This window comes from Achroia grisella, unplaced genomic scaffold (assembly GCF_030625045.1).
Source record: "Achroia grisella isolate CSIRO2021 unplaced genomic scaffold, CSIRO_AGI_Agris_v1 utg840, whole genome shotgun sequence".
NCBI classification, from domain to species: Eukaryota; Metazoa; Arthropoda; class Insecta; order Lepidoptera; family Pyralidae; genus Achroia; species Achroia grisella.
The window spans coordinates 1,491,464-1,519,172 of NW_026713038.1; the positions used below are offsets into that span (position 1 = coordinate 1,491,464).

General features: G+C 32.2%; 1 protein-coding gene across 3 annotated transcripts; it reads right to left on the reverse strand.

Annotated features, from left to right (window-relative positions):
• Nucleotides 1-26,556, reverse strand: LOC131852117 (uncharacterized). 3 transcript variants are annotated; one of them, XM_059202752.1, is made up of 3 exons: nucleotides 26,387-26,556; nucleotides 3,648-3,720; nucleotides 1-2,713 (listed from the first exon to the last, which is right to left on the reverse strand). In XM_059202752.1, the coding sequence occupies exons 1-3, from the start codon at nucleotides 26,427-26,429 to the stop codon at nucleotides 688-690; spliced, it is 2,142 nt and encodes a 713-aa protein (XP_059058735.1). In that variant the 5' UTR covers nucleotides 26,430-26,556; the 3' UTR covers nucleotides 1-687. The 3 variants fall into 3 exon arrangements, with proteins under 3 accessions (XP_059058735.1, XP_059058737.1, XP_059058736.1); XM_059202754.1 differs by lacking the exon at nucleotides 26,387-26,556 and adding an exon at nucleotides 14,413-14,798; XM_059202753.1 differs by lacking the exon at nucleotides 26,387-26,556 and adding an exon at nucleotides 14,413-14,797 and having other exon boundaries at nucleotides 3,648-3,723.
• Between the last annotated feature and the right edge of the window lie 1,153 nt (nucleotides 26,557-27,709).

Consider the following 27,709-nt stretch of genomic DNA (forward strand, 5'->3'; position numbering starts at 1 on the left):
TTTTTTATAGTGCGACACTATTTGAGGGAACATGCGTTAAGTGCTTAAAGCGTAGATTTGCCTGACAATACTTTTGTAATAGACAACATTGTTGGGACTATGTTTTCTTATAACAATTTTTACAATTTAATACTTTGTCAGGCTTTGTACAATATGTACATAATATATTTACTAAAGACATAGTGTTATGTTAGAGGTGTCAAGTGACTAGTTTTGTTAGTATTATTGCAATACTATATTTTATTAAAAATATTCCTAAATTTTGTGACTTCAGAAAAACGAACAATATTAAATCATTACACTATAAATTAGTCTAGGTATTAAAGTCAATCCAACATCCATTTATAGGTAATTGTTTAATATATTAAACATAAATCTAAATATTTTTTATCTATTTATTAGATGTAATAAAATGAAATCAAAAACAATTTTTATAAAAGCTTTACCCTAATATCCACTTTAATGGAAAACAATAAATTATAATAACACAAAACATCTTGTTCATTCCAAGCGAAATCACAAAACATAGTGGACGGAGTGACGACTATGTACAATTTTTACATGTTTATTGTATAACATTTTAAAGACAAAACAAAAATAAATGCATAGTCCAGCCACCAGCAAGTTTAGTAGCCAGGTAATAATTGGGTCACGTCTTTGGTTTATTATACATGTTATGTTAAATAATCATCCCCATTCCCCACTAGCTCCGTCGTTTGATGATGGCCGTTGTTCCTCGGGTGATGCCTCTGTCTTGGGTCTTTCCTCTAATTCTCCTGGGAGATAGTCCTTCCAACTTCTAAAGAGATACCTTGTAAATTTTCTTAACTGTCTAAATTTGCAATAAGTCGCGCCTTCTGCTGACTGCAACTGTTGTGTCTGGATTAAAAAACCTTTTTCTTTAAATGTTTGCTCCAGCTTTTCTCTCTGTAAACTTTTCCTAGACTTCCTCTTTTTCTTACTTAAATCCTCTTTGCTCAATGATGTACTCTGGCTTTCATTTTTAGGCACCGAAGACACGGAAGCTTCAGGCTCTGAAACCCTACCCTGATTAGAATCCCGATGCAGATAGTCATATCCCTTGTTACCCTTATTTCCAGTTCCACTGTAGTACCTAAAATTGCCACCAGAATCCACTGAGAGCATTTTCTTTTCTTGTAGAGAAGGCTTGGATCCCCCAGTAAATTTAAATTTACATATACTCACTTCTGTTGTAGGCGTAGTCGAGTTAGTTTTAGCAGGAATTGGAGGTATAAATATCGCTGACCTTTTCCTCTTTACCGGACCAGGTAAAGGATTTGGAGATGTCCTTTTCATTTTGGTCTGATCCGGACTCCGTTTAGCTTCTTCGACTTGTTTTATCACTTTGGGGTCTAATAGTTCAGATATTTGTTTAAGCACTAATTTATTTTTACTTTCATCTAACGATGAATTAAGTTCAGTAGATGCACTTTCACTAACACTATTAGGGGTCGATAAAGCCCTGTCCTGTTCTTCAAATGGTAATTGTCCAGCTGCTAGCCTTTGGTAGTACAGCAGCTGTGTCTGGAGAGCTAAGGGATGCATATAAATCCCAGCATTAGGCCAATAGACGTATCCAGGAAACTTACCGTCTCCGTCAGGACACGATGTTGACTGTGCCGGCTCTGATAAAGTAGGTGAGATATTTCTCGTCTGTCGAGATAAATCCGGTGAACTACTTGCTGTGGACGACAAGAGATTTGTGTTCCTCTGAATGACAGATATTGCATTTGGTTGCTCAGTTTTAGGACTATCCTGTTCAGTCATTTCTGTGTCAACTTCTGTTTTTATTTCTGGCGTCGAGGTATAAATATTACCAAATTTCTTTTGAATCTGTATCTTTAATTCATGTAGATCTCTAATACAAAGGTTTAGAGGTTCATTGTCACTGTGCAGAGGCCCTGGAATCGTCACCGGTGCTTCGGGCATTGGTTCATCCGGACTGTTAAACCTCTGTGGGGAAAGTATTTCCAGTTTTCTCTTATTCTCAGCAGATAATTTTCGCTCTAGTAAACTTGAAATGATTTTATTCTGCAAATCAGTTTTGGGAGTACTCATGGTATTATCACCACGGAAAGGTGGACACATACTCAATTGGTTCAGTCTATCTTGTGTAGGCGGGGGTTGTCCAGGTACAACAGTTCCATAATTTTCATATATTAAATGACATATGTCCGCTTTTTTTGGTTTTCTGCCTCTTCTTGGCTTTGAGTTGTTTAACGTCATCTCTCCCATGTAGGGCAAATCTTCGTAAGTGACTATTTTACTTGGCGCTATAGCCGGATTTTTCTTTTTCTTTTCATCAGACTTGCAAGGTGGCTTAGCCATATTTAATACAGAAGATACTTGTGGAACCGTCAATGTTCCTGTTTCATTTTGTATACCTGCTAACCTTTGTGCCCATATCTTGAAGGTTTCATTGGTGATGTTATTTATGTCAATATTTGGTTCTGTTTTAGGCTTTTCTGATGGTTTCGGCTTCTGTTGTACTTGTTTAGTATTCGCCTTCTGTAAACTCTGCTCGTAATGATCAAGATACTCTTGTGGTAGGGCCTGATGATGGAATTTCAATTTCCATCTATTCTTTTGTCTATTTCTTGCGTGTTTTGGCTTCGTTGGTTCTGCTTTGTCCGCAAGACGGTCTTTACTTGCAGAAAGAAGCTGTTGCCGTAGTAATTCCTTGTTTTCTGACCTGAGAACAATTTATGTACATATTTAAATACTGAAGTAAACTAAAGGAACATTAATATTTTATAACTCTATGTTTAATACAGTTGTTCAAAGTCCTACCTGAGCATTACGTCATACGTCATGTCATACAAATGAAACAGATAACAGAGGCTAGTATTTCTAGTGTCTATAGAAACATTTCAATATATATTGAAATACTAATATTACGTATAGTTTTATTCGAAGCTATATGTTTGTGAATAGCAGTTTATTACGAATTCGTTCTTGATACAAAATAATGAATATTTATATATCATATTATATTTTTTATAATATTCCTATACTTCCAATAATTTGTAATTTTGTAATTTGTATTTCATTTGTCTTCATTAGCAAAAGAAAATATAGAATCCATCCAGCATTGGTTTTAAAACATAATAATGATTTCCCAAAATGTTGAACCGTCTCTTAATCTTAAGTAATTATTACTGAAATTTTAAATGTAAAATTACCTAATGTTCGAAAATGCCTGTTAGGTGGAGAAAGTTTTTTTAAATTAGATATTAAAAAAAACGTTCACCACATTTAAAAAACATATCAACAATAAATTCCTTTTAAATATGCATTTTCGGATTTTAGTTATGGTGTACGGAGTGGAGGTAGCGCCTCAACTAAATGGCCCCAGAGTCGTCCCACACACTTCCACTATTGAGTAGGGCGCCCTAACAATGAAATGGGGCTTTCCCTACACCATATACAGGGAGTGCCAACATAGGTAGTTTTTAGTGCGTATCCCACACCCCCATTCCACAATCCCACAATATAGCAAGTCTTCTGCAGATTTTTCCAAACGATAAAAAGGGGTGTTAGAGTGGAAATCCTTTGTGGGCTATTTAAAGCTTTTTGCAAAAACTGATATGAACAATAAAGAAAAATGAATAATGAATTTTACTCACCTGTTGTGTGTGTGGGGCGCGGGCGGTGCAGGCGGCGCGGGACATACGTCGCCGCACGCCACGCGGCGCATCACTTCTGAAACAAGAAACAAACCAACATCAAACCATTAAATAGTGAATAACCGAGTGTTTCCCAAATTAGGGCCCACGCCCCACAGGGAGGTAATCTTAAGGGGCAATTCGAAAATAGACTCGATACGATTTTAACATTTTCCCTCCGGGTCATATAAATGCATTGCTAGATTTCAGTGCCAAATGTAAAGAATAAAGCTAATTCTTAAATAATTATAATGTATAATTTTGCTTCGTATTAAGTAGAATGAGGATTTAGCTGTAAATGATTTATTGGTAAAAAAAGAAACCGGCTGGATATAACACAGCGTGGAGACTCAAGCTAATCAAATTGGAACCTAATATAAAAATAATAAATTAATAGAGCAAAATATTTAAAATATGGATTTACTAGTGATTTCTTCCTAAAACTTATCATTTAAATTTCTTAAGAACAATTCTATTTTTAATGTTAAAAATTATGTATCTTAAATAGAGGGGTATAAGAATTTTAGAAATGCTAAGATGACATATGGCACTAAAAAGCTTGGGTTTCCCAAGCTTTTTAGTGGATTAAGTGGATACCTTTTTTTGACGAGGTGAATATTTTAATTTTATTTGCATTTAAATTATTTATTAATAAAATTAATTTCAAATATGACGTGTGACAAATTTATGACTCCTCCCTTGTCATAGTCTGACACTTGACCCCTATATGAAAATATTTTGGGCAATATCCATAACAAGATAAAAAAAATCACCCGTCGTCTCACCAATCATCCATCGCAACTGGAAGACGCTAAGATCTCATATAAAGTAATAAAATGATTCGAATAAAAACATTGGCCAACGAATATTTACACTCGAGATGAGTCATGAGCTATGACGAGATGTCCATTACCCATAATATATGCAAATGAACAGACGTAAATACATACGCTCGTATATCTCCATAGTATACGCACCCAAAGAGACCTGCAACTATAAATAATAGCGATGCGTGTTTACCTGGTTATGATGTAACAACATATTCGTATCTATGCGCTTTATTTCTATGGTTCCGTAACTACGTACGTACGACAATAGAAATAAAGCGCATAGATACGATATCTACCGAGATAGATATCATATCTACGCGCTTAAAATCGACGGCCTCTGGCCCTAGTTTCCTAACAGGGGTAGTAGAGACATAATAAAGTATACGTTTATCAGTTATACTCGTGAACGGGTGCTGCTTGTGAGGACTGGTCTGTTCGGGTTACGAACACTGATTAGACTATTTCCTTGCTTATTTCCTGATTAGACTATGCTGGTGGTCCCTCTATTCTCCCTAATATGAATTTAAAAATTATTCTGTATTATTGAAACATGTACAACCTCATTTGAAAAGAATAAGATTTAGTTGTCAGTTTTCATCTCGCAAGCACTCCGAACTGATGGTAGATTTGACATACCATAAGAGTTTTATAATATGCAATTGATGGTTTGGTATGCCATAAGCACACTAATGCGGCCAAAAAATTATACATATTTGTCTATTTCTATATATTTTTTAATGCAAAAACGTCTACATTACTTATTTCGATACATTTTTGTATTCGAAAACCAATATTTTGCCAGTCATCTAGTACTGGAACCATATAGTAGGTAAATGTTCTTCTTTGGGACTAGATGGCGCTGCTTGATATGTCCGTAAGTAGTTATTAATCAATATAATTAAAATATCGCATACCTACTACAACTTGTTTATCATTCAAATTACATAAATCAAAACTAGTAAATTAGCTATACACCATGTCGTAAAAAGAGCATCAAATACCTACTGCGAAGGTAAATGAAAAAACTCTTGTTATTGGCCCTAATGAGAATCCAACCCGGAACCTTATTAAATCAACTATAAAGTCAAATATAGTCTGCGAATGATCTCTTCGCAGAATCGTAACATGATTCAGATGTCCTAAAAATGTTTGAGAACAGTGATTGTAAAAAGGTATGAAACCCGAGCGCAGTCGAGTGAGGCCCGAAATATCCGCGGTCGCCACCAATGGAGGTGCGCGCACGCATGCTAAAATAAAGACGATACCAATTTCGCAATACGCATGTGCCTGCTGTGATAACATTCCTAACCTACTATTTTAGTATATTTTTGTAATTATTGTAGTAATGAGTACAACGTCAAGTACAGAGACTACTATCAACGCGCGCCAGTCTACTATTTTATAATTTTTTTAATTACCTTGATATTTGACTGGCTCGATGGTCTACTGGTTTAACACACTAGTTTACTTTCGATGGTCGCGGGTTCAATTCCTCGCGCGGTACAAATTTGTATTCATGAGTATGATTCTTCGTATCGATCTCGATGTTCTCTATGTACAGAATAGAATAGAAAATTATTTATTCAAATAAATTTACATTGAAACACTTTTGAATAGTCATCTTTATTTTTTTAATGTACCGCACATTAGGAATGCTGTTTCATCACAAAAAGAACGAGCAAAAAACTTGTATGAATGTATTTACAAAAAAATATATGGGACCCATAACAGAAGTTCTACATATATAGATGAGGCTGTGCAGTCCAGGATTATGATTATTGTTTATTTTGTATGATTGATGGAAGTGATTATTTTCACCTAAATAGATGAATAGTACCAAGATCATATCCTGTAGTTTCACCACCATATCCCACAGTTCACACACTGGCCTGCCTACTCGACTTACAAAGTAGGAGAGTATGATCGTTTTAGACAGGTGGTCCACTCGGATTTTTTTTATTATGAAGGGTTTGAGCTTGGTCTTACCTCATCTGATGGGAAATGATGGCAAGAACTAGGATGTAGTGCGCTTACCCAGAAGATATCTATTCACCATAGACCTGAACAATCTAAGGTTGTATTTCTGCAGATACCCGAAACCTGGAAGTGTGTTCCACTGTTTTGATGAAAGGCTACTTCGCAACTAAACTACTGATAGAAATACTTAAATACATTATTATATATTGTGAATAATTAATATACGTATATAGTATACTCGAACTGATCTTTACTATCATAGTCATGAATGCAAATGCTTGTATTGTACGGAATTCGAACCCGCAACTATCAATACATGAGGCAGAAGTTATACTTTTATAATATCAAGGCCGTCATAATATTTTCATTCCCACTACATTCCATAGCGTTTGACTCAATTCCTTTCTTAGAAAACCAACCACATAATTATGCATATATCATAATATTCTCGTATTTACAGTGAGTCAGTTAATTTTTTTACAATAAACCGCCTTGTACATCAAGAGGACTAAATAAATTAGCATAACACCACCCACAATCAGAACCCATATCCGAAACAAAACCATGCAAATTGTCTCGTGACATATAATTTCTACCATGTACGTTCATATCATTATAATTCAGTATGACTATTTAAGAGATCATTAAGTTATAAATTATTATATTTATTTATGTATGGTTTTTATTTCTATAAGTCGCCGCCGCTGGCTGTGCCACAGAACACTAGAGTTCTGTGGCCTGTATACCCTTGGACCTTTTAAATTATGCAGCGCATTTTAATCCAGTTTTCAGCAATAGATATTCATTCAAGAAAAAGGCTGAGAAATTAAAACAAAATGTTATGTACCGATGAGAAGTCGGGAAGGTCACTAGTTTACTGATAAATTAAATTAAAATTAAAAAGTTACTTTTAGGATGAATAAATGACCAAATTCTGTTCTATATCAAATATGTCGTAAAAATGTCAATGTGAAAAATTATATCAATTGTATTTCTTTTTACATCTTTTAACTTGAGTTTTTTTAAACATGTACAACATACAAATAATTACAGGATGATAATTATCAATCTACGATATTTTTTACAGTCTAAATAGTGCTGATTTTTTTCTTGCAAAAGAAAAGGAGTTTTCAAGTGACATAAAAAGAGAGGGATTAATGGATATAAAAACATATTAATGGAGTAAAAAATTATTCCTTCCCCCATTCAATTCAAATCTACGAACAGATGATCATAAAAAGAGACGTTCTCAATTCGAACCGACAAAAATATGTTGTTTATCGACCTGTTCTCATTAAGAATCACTATTTTTTGGTTATAAAGTATCTGTACACAAATACAGATGTTGTTTATATATATCACGAAAGTTATACAGCGTAACGTCACGATTCTCACGATGTTACGTAGAAACAGACTCGTTGGCAATCGTCCAATAATGGTATACGTCATTATCAACAGTGCAAGTAACCACCTACATAGAATAAACTAAATGAATTGGGCAAAACAGATGTGATACATACTAATTTTATGGGAAGTTACTCTTATTGGTATGAAATTTATCAAATTTATTAGACTGAAATAGGCGTTTGCACAGGTACCTCACTCTCACCTTTGTTTGGTTTGGGTTGTAAGTTGCGTTATGTTACGGTTTCGGTGGTAAATGAGACAGTGAAATTACAAGATAAGAGGTATTTCAGAGGACTAAGATAAGAGATCTTAGTCTTATGGGATGGCGACGCATGAGTGGTTACACCTGATAATGTGATGTCCGTGTACTGTTCATGTATATAGGCCACCGTTAGTGACCACATAACATCAGGTGGGCCATCATATTATTAGCAATTCTAATTACTTAAAAAAATGAAATGGTTATAAATCCGTAACAATTTTTGTACATCTTTACCTATTTACAAAATCATTATAATGCATTGAATATTCTCTTGCCTAAACAATTTATTTTTATTTTGTAAAGAAGACTTTTAAATGTGTCAAAACAATTGTCCCAATACGACTTCGCAGTATTTCAGTACTTTTCTATGAAACGCGAATAGCAAATATGCTACCACCGAATAAAAATCAAAAACTATCGTCCCCAATATAATTATATAATTCAATTAGGTACATAAAAAAATTGTACCTAAATGCAAAAATAGGTCATGACTTGTAACCCACATGGCCGGTTACGTATGAGGGGCTTCCGGAGTTAAATATGTTTGCTAAATATTCGTTATGAGCGTTCTTTGTCCAAGATAATGATTTCATTAAGTTCTTTTTATTTTCTCTACGTTATATTTTTACTGTTGCAAAAAATTCACGTCGCTGCCCGCGTGTAATCTAAAGCTAGCTAAATTTGTACATATTTCACCAACAAGCTCTATATTGGATATACAAATAAGTACATTAACAGTTTAATGTGCTCCTAATATAATATATTTACATGGTATATCCGACCAGTGTGCTAATAATACTTTGGCGCCATTTCTGTAAAACTGAACATTTTTAGTTCAATTCAAAGGACACACGAGTTATGTGTGTAGCCAAACTGGACACACGCCAACTAATTCATAATGATAAACATTAAAAAAATTGTCCCACTTTGGAATAGGTCTACGAAAAATCTTCGTAGATTTTTGTAGGAACTTTGGCCCCTACCAATTTTTTACCGGGGGGAAGGGGATTGTTAGTGATGTGGACTGATAACCGTATTGCTAGCAATGTGTGGTACATGAGTACTAGACCATTTATATGAATGCATTGATATATTTTTTTAAATAAATGTATATATATTAAACATATATGGGGGATGGAGATAGTAATGTGGGCCGATTATCCCATTACAGGCGACGTACCGTGTCAGGTTGACCTCCACGCCGTTACTGGATAACACCGTGATAAATTCCAGTTGTATTTGCCACGATGGGCTAACTGACCTAACTTCATGCTCATCTTATCATTCTCCACTGGTGCCCCGCCAGCGTAAACCGTTAGCGCAGCGGGTGCACCATTTAATTATCATCATTATAAAAAAAACCTTTTACCTTGTCACCTATTTCATCCACCAAGCAGCTTGCTTTTTAAGGTGTGTTTCAGTTCTAGAGTGTAAATTACAGGATAGACATGAGAGCTTAGTACTCCTGGATAGCATTGCATTGCCCTACCACTTATTATCACGTCAACTTGTTTGATATACCTATCGGTTTAAATAGGTGAGAAAACTCTTAAAGGATTTTAGAAATACGATGAGAAAAGTTCACCCTATATACCTACCTTCAAATGTTTATAGATATTTGTATGATTCTTGCATGCAATGTTTTCTCTGTCGCCTTAGTCACACAGAGTAATACCTTTTACACGAGTGTCTTTGACTATTGTTACTATATTATAATTTCATAATTAAATTATCTCTTTAGTGTTCACTTGTATATTTTTAAATAGAATGGTAAAGGTTTGACTGTGACTTGACCATCAATGGCTCTCTGTATTATGGTCTCTACAAATAAACTAACGTTGATAAACATGTCCTCATTCTCCACATTCATGTGAATTCTACAAGAAGGATAAAAATAGCTAAATTCCTAACAAGTTGTTTGTAATAGTATTTGGAGATGTACAGGATGTCATTTAAAGCATAAAGTGAAGTCTATAGTGACAGAGATTCTTGAAATAATTTGTTTTCTTAGGAAAAATGCTGTATTTTCTAGCTTTCTTCTATTAATCATATAATAATATTAATACAATTCGATTCAGTAGTCTACAGTAGTAAGAAAGAGAATAAAAGAGAAATAGAATTGGTAGAAAGCAATTAACATAATAAACTAATTAAAAATATATAATAATCACACAAATATGTCTGTATATTTACTACCTTTCAACGACTAAACGGCTGAACGGATCTTAATATAATTTAGCGTGAAGAAAACTGAACCGCGGTAACAGCTATTCCCTAATAAACCTACTTTTTTCAAGAAATACAAGTATTTGTTACACAAATCTAATATAAAATTTTAATCATGCAAATATCTAAGTATATAGAGTTTATTAGGAACTCATTAAAAGCCTTACATAGATCACATGTTACAGTAATTTTAACAAACGTTTTAGCAACAAAACCTATGTTACATGTGTTACGTAATATTTACCAGCTACAAATGGTTACTAAGATGAATACGGAAGTGAAAGATAACCTCTAAACTCTTTATCAGACCTTATTTATTGTATTTAGAAAGATATCGATTGAACTAAAATTTTATAATTACGATAATTAGTTTAAATGCGCATAACATATAGATAGTACTACAGTTGTAGTAGTAATACATGTTGCTAACTGTATTGGTATGTAAGAGATTGAGGTGTAGGTTGTCTGTATGGTGCTGTCCATAAGTTAATCAAATAAATTTCATGATATTTTGACCCCTGCATCAAATTTTGATAGGCAGTCACACTTCTGAGACTCCAGAGAAGGGTTCCTAGTGTTACGTCACATATTTTGCAGTACACTAATAAACCAGTAGACGAATTGTAAATATATTTTCAGTTTTCCGTAGTCATAAGTTTTTAGACGTGTTTTAATATTTAGATATTAGATTTAGAAACGTGTCGTCAAGAAATTTAGGAGTCCCTCTCACTTCTTGTCACACAATATCACGCGTTGGCAATCCCCTTCCTTGCCCTCAAAAAGTGATGTGAAATAAGTAATATTTGAATATAAGTAAAAAAATGAATACTTATTGCTCTTTTTGTAATTATTTTTCGGTGTGTAATAAGAATCTATTCTTACTATTAGGTTCACCGTAAATTTATGTATAAACTGTATTATTGTAACTACTTATAGGTAAAACATATTCGAACCAAATTGAACAGTGCGGTTTCTATGAAATTTTCTTCCGCGCACACTCAGATTGTGGAATGAACTACCGGCCTAGATTTTCTCTAGGGGTTTCTCAAGAAGGATATATTTGCGGTAAACGCTTAGGATTAGATAGGTCGTAGATATGTCTGTTTGATACTACTGTGGTATAAAAAAATTGTAAAGACATACTTAAACAAACAAATTCCTTTGGCCACTATTTCGAGAGTAGAGACGTGTTTCAGACTTTTTTTAGTCTGATACTATTACTACGAATACTATATACGAATTGACATGGCTATATATTGCCTTTATAAAGATATTTTAATTTACATAAACAAGAACTATATGACAATAAAAATAAATAACAATTTCGTACTACGTACACATGTTTAGTTACCAATATGGTCAATATTTAAATAAAATTAATTTGTAGCTAACTCGATAGTAAACTTTATCAGTTATAAAAAGAGTCAGTATATATATATCAATCGTTTCAATATTAAACCTTGTTGTTCTAATAAGATAACAGAACATGTAAGGAATACGTAATCAAAATATGTATTTTTAAAGTTGGTACTTTAAATAAATGAACGACAAAGGGAATGTTAATTGAATCCATATAAGGTTTTACAGAAATATGAGTGAAACAGAATGAATCATTGCGCGTAGGATATACAGAAATCACAATTGATTGACATAAACTCTATAACAACTGAATAAAGTCGAAAACGGCATAAATAATCACAAATGATAGAGCTAACTGTGTTTATGCGTAATTTATTGAGATTTTATAACAAAACAACTGAATCGTGAATGCATATCTATTGTAGGAAGACTATTTTACATAATCTTACGTTTGAATAGTTTTGCATTTGCAATATGTTTGATTTAATGTTATAAATCATTATAAAATAGTTCTTTATTTTACTTACCGAGAACTGCTTTTTAATATATGTACACACATAATTTAGCAGTAGATGTTTTTTACTTTTATGAACCAGTTCCATAAAAACAAAATCACCTACAAACCTATTTGAACTGATTATAAATGTTTTGTCACGTTGTTCAAATATAAATCAGGTCACACGTTAAGTGGGAAGGGTCCAAAATGTTTTGAAAAACATTTTGTATGACAAGCTGTAGGAACATAGAAAAATTTAATATATCTATGTATTATAATGTATAACATGTATTTTGAAGTACAAATAAATAATACCGGATATGTGACAGCACCAGGGAGGGGGAGATACTCACGAATGTAACCATCTTTAACAACGAAGGGGGATGCTGACACGATCTTCAACAAAATTATACTATGTTTGTTTATACCGAACGTAAAGAAAAAAAATATTATAATATTTCATTCACTGCATTCGGGTTGCGCAAAATACACAATAATTTTCATTTTAGTAGACATAAACATTATTAAGAACCTCAAAATTAGTTAGTTAGTTTTCTTACTGCCAAAGGTACCAAATGTGTGTAACTGACAGCCCAACTTTTGTCGGTTATTAAAAGTAGTGGACAGTTTTTCCGACGGCACTGGATGTACATATTAAGATAAAGTATAAGACAGTTAACAGATAAAAATGGAAGTAAGTTACTAACGTAACAAACTATATAAATTTTGTTACAACATACTCGTATATGTATAAATTCAAATTCAAAATATATTTATTCATGTAGGTCTATTACAGACTCTTATGATATATCAAATCTACCGTTAGTTCGGAATGATTTCGATATGAGAAGAACTGACAAGAAACTTAGCTCATATTCGTTTAGAATATATAGATATGGTGAAAGCAATCTTAGTGTACTCAAATAGGTGCAATGGAAATAGTCAAAATCAAGTGCTACATGCACGTACATACTGGATATCCGCTGATGTTGAACGGATGTTGATAATCCTGTTTGCGATCGATTTGTTTTACTCCTGCATTTACTCTTCCTTCTGTTTAATCCTATACTAATTTTATAACGAATATACATATCTCTTTTAGTTGTGAATCAAATCAAAAATCATATTTATTATGGGAACTTTTTAGCCGCTTATGAACGTCAAGTATTTATGTTCACATTTTTCCCTACCGTCCAGTTGTGTATATAGATTCAATTGAGAAGGACTGTCATTAAACTCACTCAACTGAATTTCTTTTTTTAGTTTAATAACTAATTATAATAAAATCAAAATAAATTAGTTGACATAGAACTTTGAACAACTGTAAAATACAATGGGTAAATTGACATATATCAATATACGGTAGTGACAATTTGACACCGCCCATATGTAGGCAATAGGCCGCTATACCAAGCTATTATAGAGTAATACGAAAGACAAATAAATTTATGATATTTGTACACATGACATACATGCACATATGAGTGCTGTGTGTATGGTTTCACTTGATAACGAGGTGTGGCCTAATGACCAGGTTTCATCAGAAAGCGATACGATAGCGAAAAGTACAAACTGTAATTGATTTGGCTCTGGACGATAATGAGAATTTATTGTTTAGATCGTAAAGGTCATACAACATCTTTGTACATGTAATATTATTTTGAAAGTATGTATACTACTATATATAGATAATAACCGAGTAACATGTTCGTTATAACATAGTTGTGACATTATGTTGAATTTATAGAACTCTCTATGTTAATTCGATATTAGTCGTTTTAAAAAATAATTATATTAATTCTAAAACTTCTACAATGAGTCAACACGATTGACAAGAAAATATCGATTCGTTAGTTTCGAGAATAAATTGGCTAATTAAACATTATTTCATTTATCAATACATACATATGTGAAAATTATCGTTTATCTTACAGAATAAATGTTAATAATACATTGGTTTAATTCAAACATGTAGTTAAATTCTATTAATGTACTGATTAGAAAATCTGGACTATTGTACTGTATTCATAAAAGCAAATAGTCTACTATTTTCTCTGCATAAACAAGAATTGCAATTAGTAACCTCATCTTTAAACTTTATTGAACATCTCTGCAATACTTATCAATAGACTAACATGGTTATAGAATTAAAATTCGAATAATAATCACCTCCTTCGGGCAGCATTTGTGACATCCAAATCCTTGTATAATCACTGGCGGCGTAAACACAAAATGCAATCACAAACACAGAATCACTGCAACTCACGCGCAATCATGCGGACGTATTATCAACTCCGCTCCGTTCGCTCACCGCTTCTGCCTCTAATCTAAATACAGACAAGTCGGCCCGAACCAAAATCACTCGTATTACTTTCCGTTTCCATACCTAAATTTAGAGGGCGCTCGCTACAGAAATAAAAATTGTTTTTACGTGTTTTCGAGCATTAGACGAGAACATGAATAGAGGACGTTTTTGCAGAGGCTGGTGTTGTGCCAGCAGCTACGCGAAACCCGAGATTCGTACCGTATTTGGCAACCGCGGGGCGATCACAAACGCATTTGGGTATTTAGTTTCGGCGGCCCCGCTTGGGCGATGCGCGCACGCATCTAATTTCGGCCTCTTCCGTTCAACTGTAGTCGCTGGCGGGCAGGGATGCATTACCTGGGCGATCGGTTTCCTTATATGGTATTAAGTTTATTAATGACAATATTTCGAAATGGTCTGATTGCAATTCATTTCTCGCATTCATTTATGAGCTTAATTAAAAGAAATAAAGACCCATAATTCAATCCTATATATCCTTTTTCTTCCCATAATCGAACTATCCTATAATCAATAAATATAAGTTATTTTGAGACAATATACCGTAGTATTTTAACAAATTTTAGGAATTTTATGTTTTTTTTTATTTTCGATAAAGAGTTTTTTATTCTGTCGCCATATTATGTAGAAATGCTGACTCAGCTGACAAGAATAGGCCATAAACTCGGTTCATTAACAAATATATTTTTAGTGAATATTATTTAAAAATACTTTAATTTCTCCTCATAAGTGATTAAATAATTGTTATGTGATAACTAATCTTTGATTATCAAGTTTGTTTACGAATATAATAATAAAATATATAACGCTAATTTATAAAAATAACAAACTGGGTTGAATTAGATGATTGATTATAAAAGAGACCAAAATCTCTTTTATAAAATATATCAAGTGTTTATAATATTTACAATTACGTGGCATTCATTGCAAAAATACCTACACACATACCCAACCTAATAGTCAACCAATCCAATGTCGTAATAAGTATATAAAGCAAAACAAATGTCACAGCTTTTAAGTTGTTCAAATATATTTTGGTCATTTCAATATAGATAGCCACTTATTTTTAAACTGTACTAGTGACCTGATGCGATTTCGCACGGATGCATTACAAATATTCGAATTTTTCGGCTTGTTCTATACTCATGTATTATACATAAAATTATTATATATAAAACTTCTTATATCACTCTATCTACTGTCGAGAAGTGTATAATAATCTGTTGCGTAATTTAAAAGATATAAGCGAACAGACAGCGGCTGCGAATTTGTTTTATACTATGTAAACACTAGTTGGCCCGCGTAATTTTGTTTGTCTCATTTTCATAGTTTTTGCAACTTTTTCATTGTAGGTCCGTTCCTACTGACCATAGCGTTATATAGCCTTATAGCCTTCTTCAATCAATTAAATAGTAAAGCTATATGTCTAACACTATAATTATTATGCAACGTTTATAGAATTTTCAAAATCAGACATTACCAGATATAGGCCTGAACATAACTTACAAACTTTACCTCTTTGTAATAATATAAATAGATATGAACAATACTTGTATTTTATTAAACTAGTTGTGTCAAACGTTTTTACCCAATTTCAAAGATATACCTCGGTTCCATATCTGCTGTATTACAGGTGATTTAAAAAACCGCATGTACCTACTTAAACATATTAAATACTCAGTAAACGTCAAATAAACACATTAGTTACTCACCGACGCACTCAAAGCCGTTTAATGATTACTTAAGCAACTCCTAATAACGTAACTATTACAAAATTTCATGAAATAGATTACGTAGATAGGCTATATATGTAGGAGACTTCTTAAACATGAAGATCACCACTCATGTGTAACCATTCCAGTTAACTAAGGTGTCGTGCCAAGTAATTTACGTATATATACTTATTACGATTGTTATATTTTTTTACTGCAGTGTTTAGGTTATTTCTCGGTGTTTTAGACCTATAGCTCTACGCTTGCAGAGACCCGTCAGGGACAAGAATGGAAGAATTCTCTCTTCTCCTCAAAATGGTGAACTTTCCAAAAGAGATTTTCGTTTATGAATTAGTGGGCAACTGTCATTGTTATTGTAGCATTTCCTTTTTAACTTAGCCTATAAGACAAGACAAATACCATATCTACTTAATGTAAAACTTTGGTCCGTTTGTAAAGAAGCAGGCAGCATTACCTCGGTGAATCTCAGGGTTCCAGTTTAATATACCTATTTAAAACGAAATATCTGTATACGTAAAAGTCTAAATTCTACTACTTAGGTTCAATTTGGCTCTCAAACCTCATAAATTGTACATTGTATAGGACCAAAAATCTGGTAAGATGACTCTCGTTTGGTTGGCATTGCTATTGAATATCTAAGCTTGTACGTTAAACGAGGAAACACCAGATCTTGGTCTTACAGTTTTCCCAGTTGAAATACACATTATAAATATCCTACACTTATTTCCCGTTATTTAGCATATTTTTGTCATGCATTCGTATTGACACATATTATCCTTATATACATAAAAAAATACGACACAATGTTTATCCGGGATAAACTTCGAAACTATTTTTTATGTAAATTTTGTAATTTAGTCCATTTTAAGAGATAGGATATATTTAATGACCTCTATAGATATTTCAACTACTGAACTACTGCAAAAGTCGGGTCAACTAATATTTCACTGTTGCCGTAAATATGTAATACTTATAATTTAAAATATTATAAATAAATGTACCAATATGTAAATAATACAAAATTAAGTTGTCAATCATTTTATCCAGTTTACTAATATGTAATACAACACTATTTATAAATAATGTCGAGAATGATAAAGTGGCTTCGCACTTTAGGGACATATCGGTAACTAAATATTCTAAATTTAATATAAATTGCATTGCATATATATATATATATATATATATATATATATATATATATATATATGCTGATATAAATGTTTTATGAAACCATATTTATATTAATACGTGAAGTAAAACCTTTATAAGACTTTTTGCGAAAATTGACGGACAGCGGAATAAGAAGAGTGCAGAATGCTTATTTTAAAATACTCATAAATTACATCAAATTAATAAAAAATAAGTTTTTTTATTAAAAATAACATAAAATTATTGTGTGAATAACATACTTGCCGTACAAACCGCATGCCGTATCTAGATTTCCTTCAAATGGACTCTACCTATAAGCCACAATTAGCCTCTAGGTAGGTAAGATTTACATAAATGGGAATATTTGCATTGGCATATTAAAATTAATGTAAGTACGGGTCGTTTGGTTCGACGCAACCAGTTTTCACCCACGTAGAGACCGTGCTAACCTAATTATTAACGTGGTAGGTGGCACATTATATACATAAATGATTACAATATATTGTTATGATAGATTTTAAATTGATATTTTTATTATGTAACTGTAACTAATCTATTTATGCTTTATTATTTAATAGTATAACGATATGTCATATATTAACGATATATAAACATAGAATAGACAATCTTTACATAGAATAAAAAAATCGCCGCAGCATCTGTTCGCTTATATCTTTTAAATTACCCGACAGATTTTAATGCGCTTTTCAGCAGTAGATGGAGTGATTCAAGGGGAAGGTTTATGTGTATAGTACATGAGTGTTATAATATATTATAGCACAAGCCGAGAAACTCAAAGATTCGAAATGCATCCATGCGAAGGCGGGACTGGTCCCTAGTATAATATAAATTAGATAATATACCTATATAATATCTTTATAACAAGCATTATCATCTCTGGTAATCAGTAAAGATATTTCTTTCATGACTTTAAAAAAACAATAAATTATTTATGTACATATATGACTACCATCCTTTTGGTTAATGGTAACCGTCACTTATTTGCTTTAGCTTTAATAACAATATTTATTTATAATTTACTATAATTAACAAAACTATTCGGATTTTAAAGAATAACGAGAACATTACAAAACTGTAGTAATCTCATCTATATATAGATGGATTAGATTTATAGTATTTTCTGAAATTTCTCATATAAACCGCTACTTACTGCCGGGCGCGATCGTAACCGCAGAAAACAAACAGCTTGACTCTACATAATTACAAAACAAATAATTATATGTACTAAACCAAATTGAAGTTACTTTTTCGACCCAATGAATCATGGAGATTTAGCATATATGTACCTGTAATTTATTTAGGAAAGGAGCTACTTTTATCACGATACATTTAGAAAACTGATTAACCCACTATATATCTGCACTATAAGAGACGACGAATACGAAAAGAAATATGAGTAACATCAAATATAGATTTAATTTTGAAGAAAGAATGTAACTACTTTTATTATTTTTAATATAAAAGCATAAGAAAGGATTCAATTATAAAATTACTCAGAAAATTAAACCGAAAAGCATTCCAGTTCTTGTCACAATACATTAATCTGCCGTAAGAAGCGTTATGTCTATACACCTTTCACTGCATGAATTCAAAACGTGGGTCTAAATCAGTGGTTATCAACTTGTGGTCCATAGATGCAACGATTGTGGTCGACAGACTATTCTTTAAATGGAATAAAAATACGCGCCTATAGCAAAAAAATTAAATACATATAGATACACTTATATATAAAAAGAGCAATCGTTAAATCACTATTTTATTTTGTTATTTTGGTAAAAAAATTAAAATACTGTTTGAAAAAAATTATGCGTTCTGAGCAACCCTTTCTTCACTCATATAATTATTGTATTAATTATAATATCTAATATAATAAAGAAATAGAATGTACAAATCCAAATATATTAGATACATTTATTATTTATATTTGAACTTATAAATTCTTCAGTTCTTGCTGCGATTTGATACAGTGGAATACTTTAGTACAAGTTTCTCTCACTAATATTTAGGTACTGTATGTAAATCTCAAACAGTGATCCATGAAGTGACAAAAATTTAGACTAATGGCCCCTCATCGTTGTAAGGTTAAGAACCACTGGCCTAAGTACATACGCCTGCCTACTATCTAATACTAATCCACACCCCCGCGTTACGTTTTCACTTCGCTGCTCACGCGCAATCATAAACACGACAGATGACATTATTAGTTGAAAGTTTATACTGGCCATGTATCTATAAATATATATTTTATTCGATTGTTATTATTTTGAGCAACACGCAAGTTCCTTGCGCATTCTTGTTGTGATGGATCTGCGTTCCATATATATGGTAGAATAAAAAATATGTAGTTAATAGTGCTTATATTAAGTTTATTTGAACAAACTATTTCTGTTTAATTAGTAGAAAGGATCTGACAAAAAGGAGCTAGGTTTGTAAGAACAATATTCCTAGGTTATGGTCAGCTATGTCAATAAATTCATTCTAAGTAAGTACTAATAAGTTGTGTTAAATTAGATCACTGAAATGAAATAAATATCTAATTCTTATGTTTAATCTCAAATAAAAAAAAGACAGTAACCGATAACTGATAACGAAGGTAGACTTTGTATGAAGTCGTCTTTGTCAGTTAACGAAGTACCCGTCTACCTCTGTCTGGCTTCCTAATTCACCCTAAGATTTGTTTTAGTGAAGTAAGATAACTAGATGCTGGGACATGACATCTTTGTCCTCCAGAATGGCAAGGCATGAGTGGTAATACGGTGATATGTGGTGCTGTTTTAGTAATGTTACCACTATCCTATTATATGAAAACACTCTTATATCAGGTACAGAAGAGATTCTTAGCTAAAGTTTTATGATTTTCTTACAGAATCCGTATAGGTACAGTATCAATAAATAGACTCTTCTTTATTTAGTCCGCTATTTTTAGTACGTTTTGCAATAGACTGCTCGTTTTGGCAGTCGATTGCAAAATGGTTCATAGTTCTATATTTTTTGGAAAAATCTTCACTTCATCTATCACAAGAGGACGGTTTTATTATTCCATTATCATCCATAAAAACCGCGAAATTAATTCATATGCAATATGGTGTTTTAAAAAATAACTGTATTTATTACTTAAATATAAGCACTTAGTTATAGTCAATAGTAAGTATATACCTGACGTTTTATAGATCACTAGACATTTATTAGCCGCGACTTCGTTCGCGTGGAATAATACTTTTTTTTATTAAAATAAATCAAATAATATTAACTATCTATAGATGAAAGTCCCGTCAAAATCGTTCAAGCAGTTTCAAGGATTACAGACAGTATTTTTTTAAATTAAATTTACGAATCTAAAATTTAAATGTGATATCACAAAATCTTTTAATAGAAAAGGGTAGAAGGGGTTCTATATTTCCTGATTGTTTGCAGAGACTTTTAGATAAACCAACCTCTTATTATGTCAAATTTATGAACTAAATATTTGAGATTAGGTAACTTTGCAGAACAAACCTACTGGGCGTACTTAGTGAAACAATAAATAAGTTTATCTTTCAAAATACTTAATCTCTCAAATGATTAATGAAATTTCCTAATCACTGTACTTAAATTAAATGATCATCGTCGTATAACAATACATAGAGTTACATGCCCAAATAGAGTCTGCAGTATTGATTGATTTGGTACTAACGTCGCCCACATTACCGTTTGGTCTTCGAACTGACACCCCACGCTTGAAATTGGTGACAGATTCGTAACATTACATGACAGCGCAATGATAGAAATCAATTTAATAGACTGTTTTTATTGCCTTTAAAAAAGAGGAGTGCCGTTCACCAGTAGAACATTGACCTCAGCATTGTGCATATTGCAAGTTCTGAAATGATGTAGGTATTTAATTTATCTCATCAGTATATGCATTCAGTGGTAGTATTTTAAAAAAATGCTTAAGAGATTATTCGTAGTTGCGAAGCTGGAAAAAGACGTATTTTATGGAAACTTTAATAGAAGGTTGTATTTTAATTACTTGTAATTGTTAGATTAAACTATCAATATTCTTTATTGCACAGATAATATAAATATATTATAATTTAGAGACAATGTGAGCAAAGGTGGACTTATCCCTAGAAGAGATCTCTTCCAGTCAACCTAAAACAGTGGAATATGTGGTACTGAGTGGGTAATAATTGGTGCAAACAAAAAAAAAACTATGTCCATAAAAAGACCTCTTTTTTAATCCTTGCAACTACGTATAACTCCTTAAACTAGGATTATTTCTTGTCAGAGCACGTCAAGCTTTACGTTTTGCAATAAACTATTTCTAATAAAATTTATAACAAGATGTTTGCTTGAAATAATGAATTGCATAAACATAATTTGACAATGATAAAAATATTAAAGTGCATACACATTATATATATTACTCAGAACGGCGTAATTGAATCGAATATTTTTACAAGGGTAGTTTAACAAAAATCCGTTACCGTACAGTTGTTAAATCGAATAAATAATATAATTATATGTCATTATTTTGTTTGTATATTATATAAAAATTTTCAAGTATTGGATTTTTGTTTTCTAATTGAAGATGTTCATAGTGCACAGATAAGAATATGAACAAAAATAGACTTCTTAAACTGTTTTTGTAATTTTATTTGTCACGTCCGTTCCGTCGTTCTGTTTTGTTGTTTTTTTGTAGATGCAACATTCAACTACAGTAGAAAATAATAGGTTTATAACTCAAACTGTGTGACAACTACACTTTTGTACGTGAAACAGCCAAGTATTTTAAAGTCGGTTCAAAACAATCCAAAACACAAGATAATATAAATTTTAGCTCGACTTATCATATCATTATGACAACAAAAATGGTTAGTTGTTTTGCCGGCGTGGGATCTTCTTTTGGCCATTGCGTGCCTCTTTGAGTAATGAGTCGCCTACGTTGTACAGCAGGTACTGCGTTATGTACTAATCTGGCAGGTATATAATTAATAAAACATGACATCGCACTGTCCAACATGTCTGCCAAGCCTGGTCACAATAAGATATACTAGCGACGCACTTCGACTTAGCACGACGCTCCACTTCCGGTGGTCGCGGGTTCATTTCCTCGCACGACACAAACAATTGTATTCGTGAGTATGATTTTATTTATTTATTTATTATTTTGCACACAAAATTTATACATGGTGGACTTAATGCCTGATGGCATTCTCTACCAGTCAACCGTCGCGTTGATCAGAGACAGTATGGCGGTGCAATTTTACAGGTATTAAATAGATTAATACAGGAATTAGATATACATATGTATATAAACGTACGTTAATACGTAACGTTGTTTTATATGTATATTGTGCATGCATTTACAGAAAAAAATCGTGTTGTATCAGTTGTCTAGTACCCATAACACAAGCTCTACTTAGCTAGACTAAATGGCGCTCTATGAAATGTTTTGGATTACTCTATAAATTGTCTGGCTTATTATGAACACATATCAATGTCACAGTTATATATATATATATGGTATTAATAATGTTGTCATTCTGGAAGAATAAATATTCTGCAATTTGAAGAGTGAGTGAAGCACTGAAGTTACAGAATAAGAGGCATGACATTTTTGTTCTTCGGAATGGCAACGCATGAACGGTATCAGAGGTGTTTACATGATGTTTGTAGTGCTATTCATGTACATAGATAGATAAGAATGTTTATTTGTATATTAGTACACACATATAGGCTTAAATACAAGTAGTATATAGGTAGATTATTTAAAAACCACTGCAATAGAAAAACGGTAAACCTGTCTCTGTGCTACAGCAATACATATAAAAACAAAATACAAATAGTAGGTACATAGCTCAGTGTGGAGAATCACTGTTGAGTGATTTTCAGCTATGTTCTCCAGGTTAAATGTACTTTTTTTAAAACATAAATAAACGGACTGAAATAATATTAAATAAATAATAAAGGAACTTCATAAAAAGGTAGGAGTTACAGTTAGATTACCAGAACTTTATACATACCGAGATACTATAATTTAAAATATGTAAAAAAAACTATAGAGAAGTATCATCATATACTACTACGATTATCATATAAGAAGTGAAAAATGCGTATATGTTTTAAGGAACAGGAAAACAATTAGAATGGTACTGCGCTCTGTCACCAGAATAACTTAGTTTTTGTTGCTGTAATAAGTATGTTTTCTATATTTTTTTAATATATATTGAAATGTATAGGCAATGTTTATAGTACACCAATTACATAAAGTACAAAAGTTCTTTGCATAAAATAGGTTGGTTATTTGTACTAATCTATATAGCCTATCTATATATTGTCTAGTGTAGGCTAAGATGTGTTCTGTGAGGTGTAATCTAACGAGGTGCGTGGATGTAATCGTTAAAAACGACTAAAAAACACCAAATTGTATATTAAATTGAAATTATATATTTTTATTATAATTATCGATGTAACAAATATTGAAGAAGAGAACAAAAACAAAAGACAGTCGTAATCTTAAGAACACAGCGTTCCATATTTGAAAATTATTAAAAAGGTTTAAATAATTATTTGTGTTGGAGTTTCTAACAAATGGAACCGCTTCAACTATTTCTAAAATCCTTTCCTATTTGTATATAAATGCCAAATGCATTTTGTATAGTTGAATACGAGTGAAAATAAGAATTCTTTTAGTTAAATAGAACCTACTAATACTAAATATAATAAAATGTATACAAACAATTTATATTGTAGTTGCATAGTCGCACGCTGCAAATGTTGTGTATTTATAAGAAACGCAATAGTGCTGTGTATTTATAAGCATTGTAATAACTTATAAATACACAGACTTAACAGAAATTACCTAAAAATATCATGCTGCGGCTTCCATCACTCTATTTTGCTAATGAGGTGAATGCAATTATTGTGCAGGTCAGTAAGTGCACTTTTGATTTCGCGCCAAAAATACTAATGAGTAACCGATCTCCGAAGACGGCAGCAACATGGCGGCCGGCCATAAACCATAACAGGCAGAGACAATGCTATCTGCGAAGTATGCCCAATATGTATGGGCTTATTGGTTTATTTTAAGGAAATAACGACGAGGTCGACCGGCCGCATTCGGGCTTACACTAAAATGTATGATATTTATTGGTTCCTGGTTTTGGCAAGCGCTGTATTCGACGTCACAATCGATTCGTTTAATCGAATTTGGCGTTATTATCGATTTATGATGGAGATATGACTGCTGGTACAACTTTTAAGTAATTTGAATACAATGTTTATGGTGATTTAGTTTAAGGTAGTGCTCATTTTAGTGAAACATCTTAGTTATTTGTGTATGCCGAGATTGGTCCTTCGTAGGCAGGGTAATAGGGTTGTCCGATTATTCAATTACAATTATTCAATTTAATCAGCACTACCTCGTTGCCTATTTAATTAATCACACAATGTAATTTGGTGCAGCAAGAAAACTTGGTTTAGGAACATATTATATAGAAAATGTTTGGGATATAATTTCCATTCAGGCGTACTGACAATTTTTTTTATTTGGTCATATTAACGAGTCGTATTTTTAAAATAACAAAAGAAATATTTCTAAACAATTATAATACTTAGAACACCTAAGCATAATTTTCCTATATATCTTCCTATAGAACATTAAAAACCGTCAGTAGTACAATTTACGAAAACATGTAGCTTATTATTTTGTGACAATTATATTACAATATTTTGTTCAACCCTATTATGATTCATACTATATATATGGTCTATACTAATTTATATAGTTATACTTAGTTACAATATTAAAGAACTTATGGCGAAATTTCTTTTGATCTCGTTCCAGCGTAGGCTTTTAGTCCATATTGGGCGACCGAGGCGTTAGATGCTGTTTAGATAATCATGTACTTGTATTTTAGCTTCAAGCTATATTTTAAGCATTTATTTAGTATTCCATTTCCATTTGAATTTAGAACTAAGTATATATTTTTTTATTGTTTGTGTCCTATTCGTTTTTTTATACTACGATAATGGCAAACAAGCATATCAGCCCATCTTCTTTTAGGAGATAAACTAAATAGAATAGCTAACTTCCATACCGCGGCACTGTCCGAATGCTTTGAGGTAAAAAGTAACCTAGGTCTTTCTAGGATATGATCTCCTGATCCTGATCCGTGTCTATCAAAATTCATGAAAATCCCATCAGTTTTAATCCATTAGAACGGACTGACTAGGTATTATCGTTCCATCATCAATTCATCAAACCCCATTAAAAGAAAGTAGTGTACTTTCTTATTGCATATTTCCATCTAATTTAAATTTATATAATAAATTTACTAAGATGTGACAGAACAGTAAAATATAAATATAACTCTGGACAATCCACACAGCGCCATCTAGTCCCAAGCTAAGCAGAACTTGTTGTATGGGTACTAGACAAATGATGTAATTACTTACATGTATACATTTGTGTAAATACCTACATAGCTACTATAGACATACAAATGTTTGTACTATGTGAGAAATCAAACCCGCGACCGTCGCACATAAAACAGTACGCTAAACCGCAAGACTATTGAGGTCGTCAAATATATATGTATATATTTTATATTGATTGCATTGACATAGCCAAACGGAAAAACAAAATTATTAGGATTTTGCTGGTTATAAAACTGCGATGTCCTGTGTCTATCTATGTTGAGAAACCAATCAACAAGTTTGGGTACAATACTACCCATAACAACCAAACTTAAATCAATTTAGTATAATTAGCTTAGTTAGATAAGCAATAAAATTAGAGTTTACAAATAATTTTAATTATGATACTTATTACTTGTAATATGAATTTAGATGAAAACCTAAATGTTAATAATGATTATAAGTTTAAATTTAAACTGTGTAAAGAAATGTGGTTTTATAATTCAAAACTTACGTTCTACAAACAATTTGCGAATCCGCTCACGCTGACAACACATTAGATTACAAAATACTCAAAACATAAAACTATAAACCACTTAATTAAACCACAACAATTATCACAACATAATTTTAATTATAACTATAAATTAACACACTAATAACATATAAATTCCAAATTCAAAATTGGCGCGATAACAATAAATATGGCGCATGTGTCACGTCACTCGTCGAGGCAAAGGCATGCGGTCACACTGCTAGCAGCACGCGGTAACACAGCTCGCAACTCGCACTCCTGCGTTCTTGTGGGTCACCGCCCACAGCCTGCAATGAGATCATAAAGCTGTTTCGAATATAATTTACACTTTACCCAGTGCAACTATCTTGTACAGCCTCCCTCGCATGTCACAATATGTTAAATAGAAATGATACTTACTTTGCGCCGTATAAGGTTGTCATTGACCGTTACTTCAAATCAGGTTCTCATTTTATTATATTTAGCCGTATACTCTGTATTTCTCCTTGTACTCAACTAAGTATCTAAACTATAAATTGATCTAAATATTTCTTAGGAATTCATAAACAGTTAGTATAGGAAAATTTTAATAGATTCTGTAAATATTAACATAACCCTACAAAATTACTTTTATACCAAAACCCTTTTTAATAATTGAATATTAAAAAAAAAAACATTTACACTGTAATTAAGTGCTCGGTGACACAAACTTAGATAGCATTGAAGGGAAGTAAGGAAAACTCCTTCGATTTAAATAATTTCAATAAAAATGTTCACCATACTTGTTTCAGTATTGGCACAGATAAGATAATATTGAATAATATTGGCGAAGATCGTAATAGATAAAAACATAGTGTTCATGAGGTCAACATTATAATGAAGACCTACCTTCTTTTTATATATTTTTATACCAACCTAGCTAATAATTATCTACAGTCAGTCCATAATTATTTAGCTGCCCTAGTACGCACTTCATGCAGATCGATCATGTATTGAACATTAACCAACTACAGTTAACCAATTCGTCACTAACTATATTAGTGTCATTACCCGGTGAAGTCATCTTCTCAAGAGAACTCGACAATCACCGCCTGAGTGCAATTTTAGATGTTGATGTAATTTGTGAGAAAAAATACGAGGTCATGTCAAGTATAGTACCTACCTACTTATTTCTATCATTTTTGTATTAGATTTACATAGGTATATAAAACTAATTTTGCTTTGTTTTTAATTTTATTAATTATCACAAAACATTTTAAGACTTACAATAGTTTGCCGCTTTGTTTATGCTATGATAACGTATGCGTTTAGGGTTCTTTAAGC

Bases quoted from the DNA above. Each gene is read 5' to 3' on its own strand.
- LOC131852117 (XM_059202752.1), bottom strand. From the start codon at position 26,429: ATGTGTTGTCAGCGTGAGCGGATTCGCAAATTGTTTGTAGAAC. The intron at 3,721-26,386 runs GTAAGTTTTGAA...TTGTTTCAGAAG, and splicing joins TCGCAAATTGTTTGTAGAAC to TGATGCGCCGCGTGGCGTGC. The intron at 2,714-3,647 runs GTGAGTAAAATT...AATTGTTCTCAG, and splicing joins GCGCCCCACACACACAACAG to GTCAGAAAACAAGGAATTAC.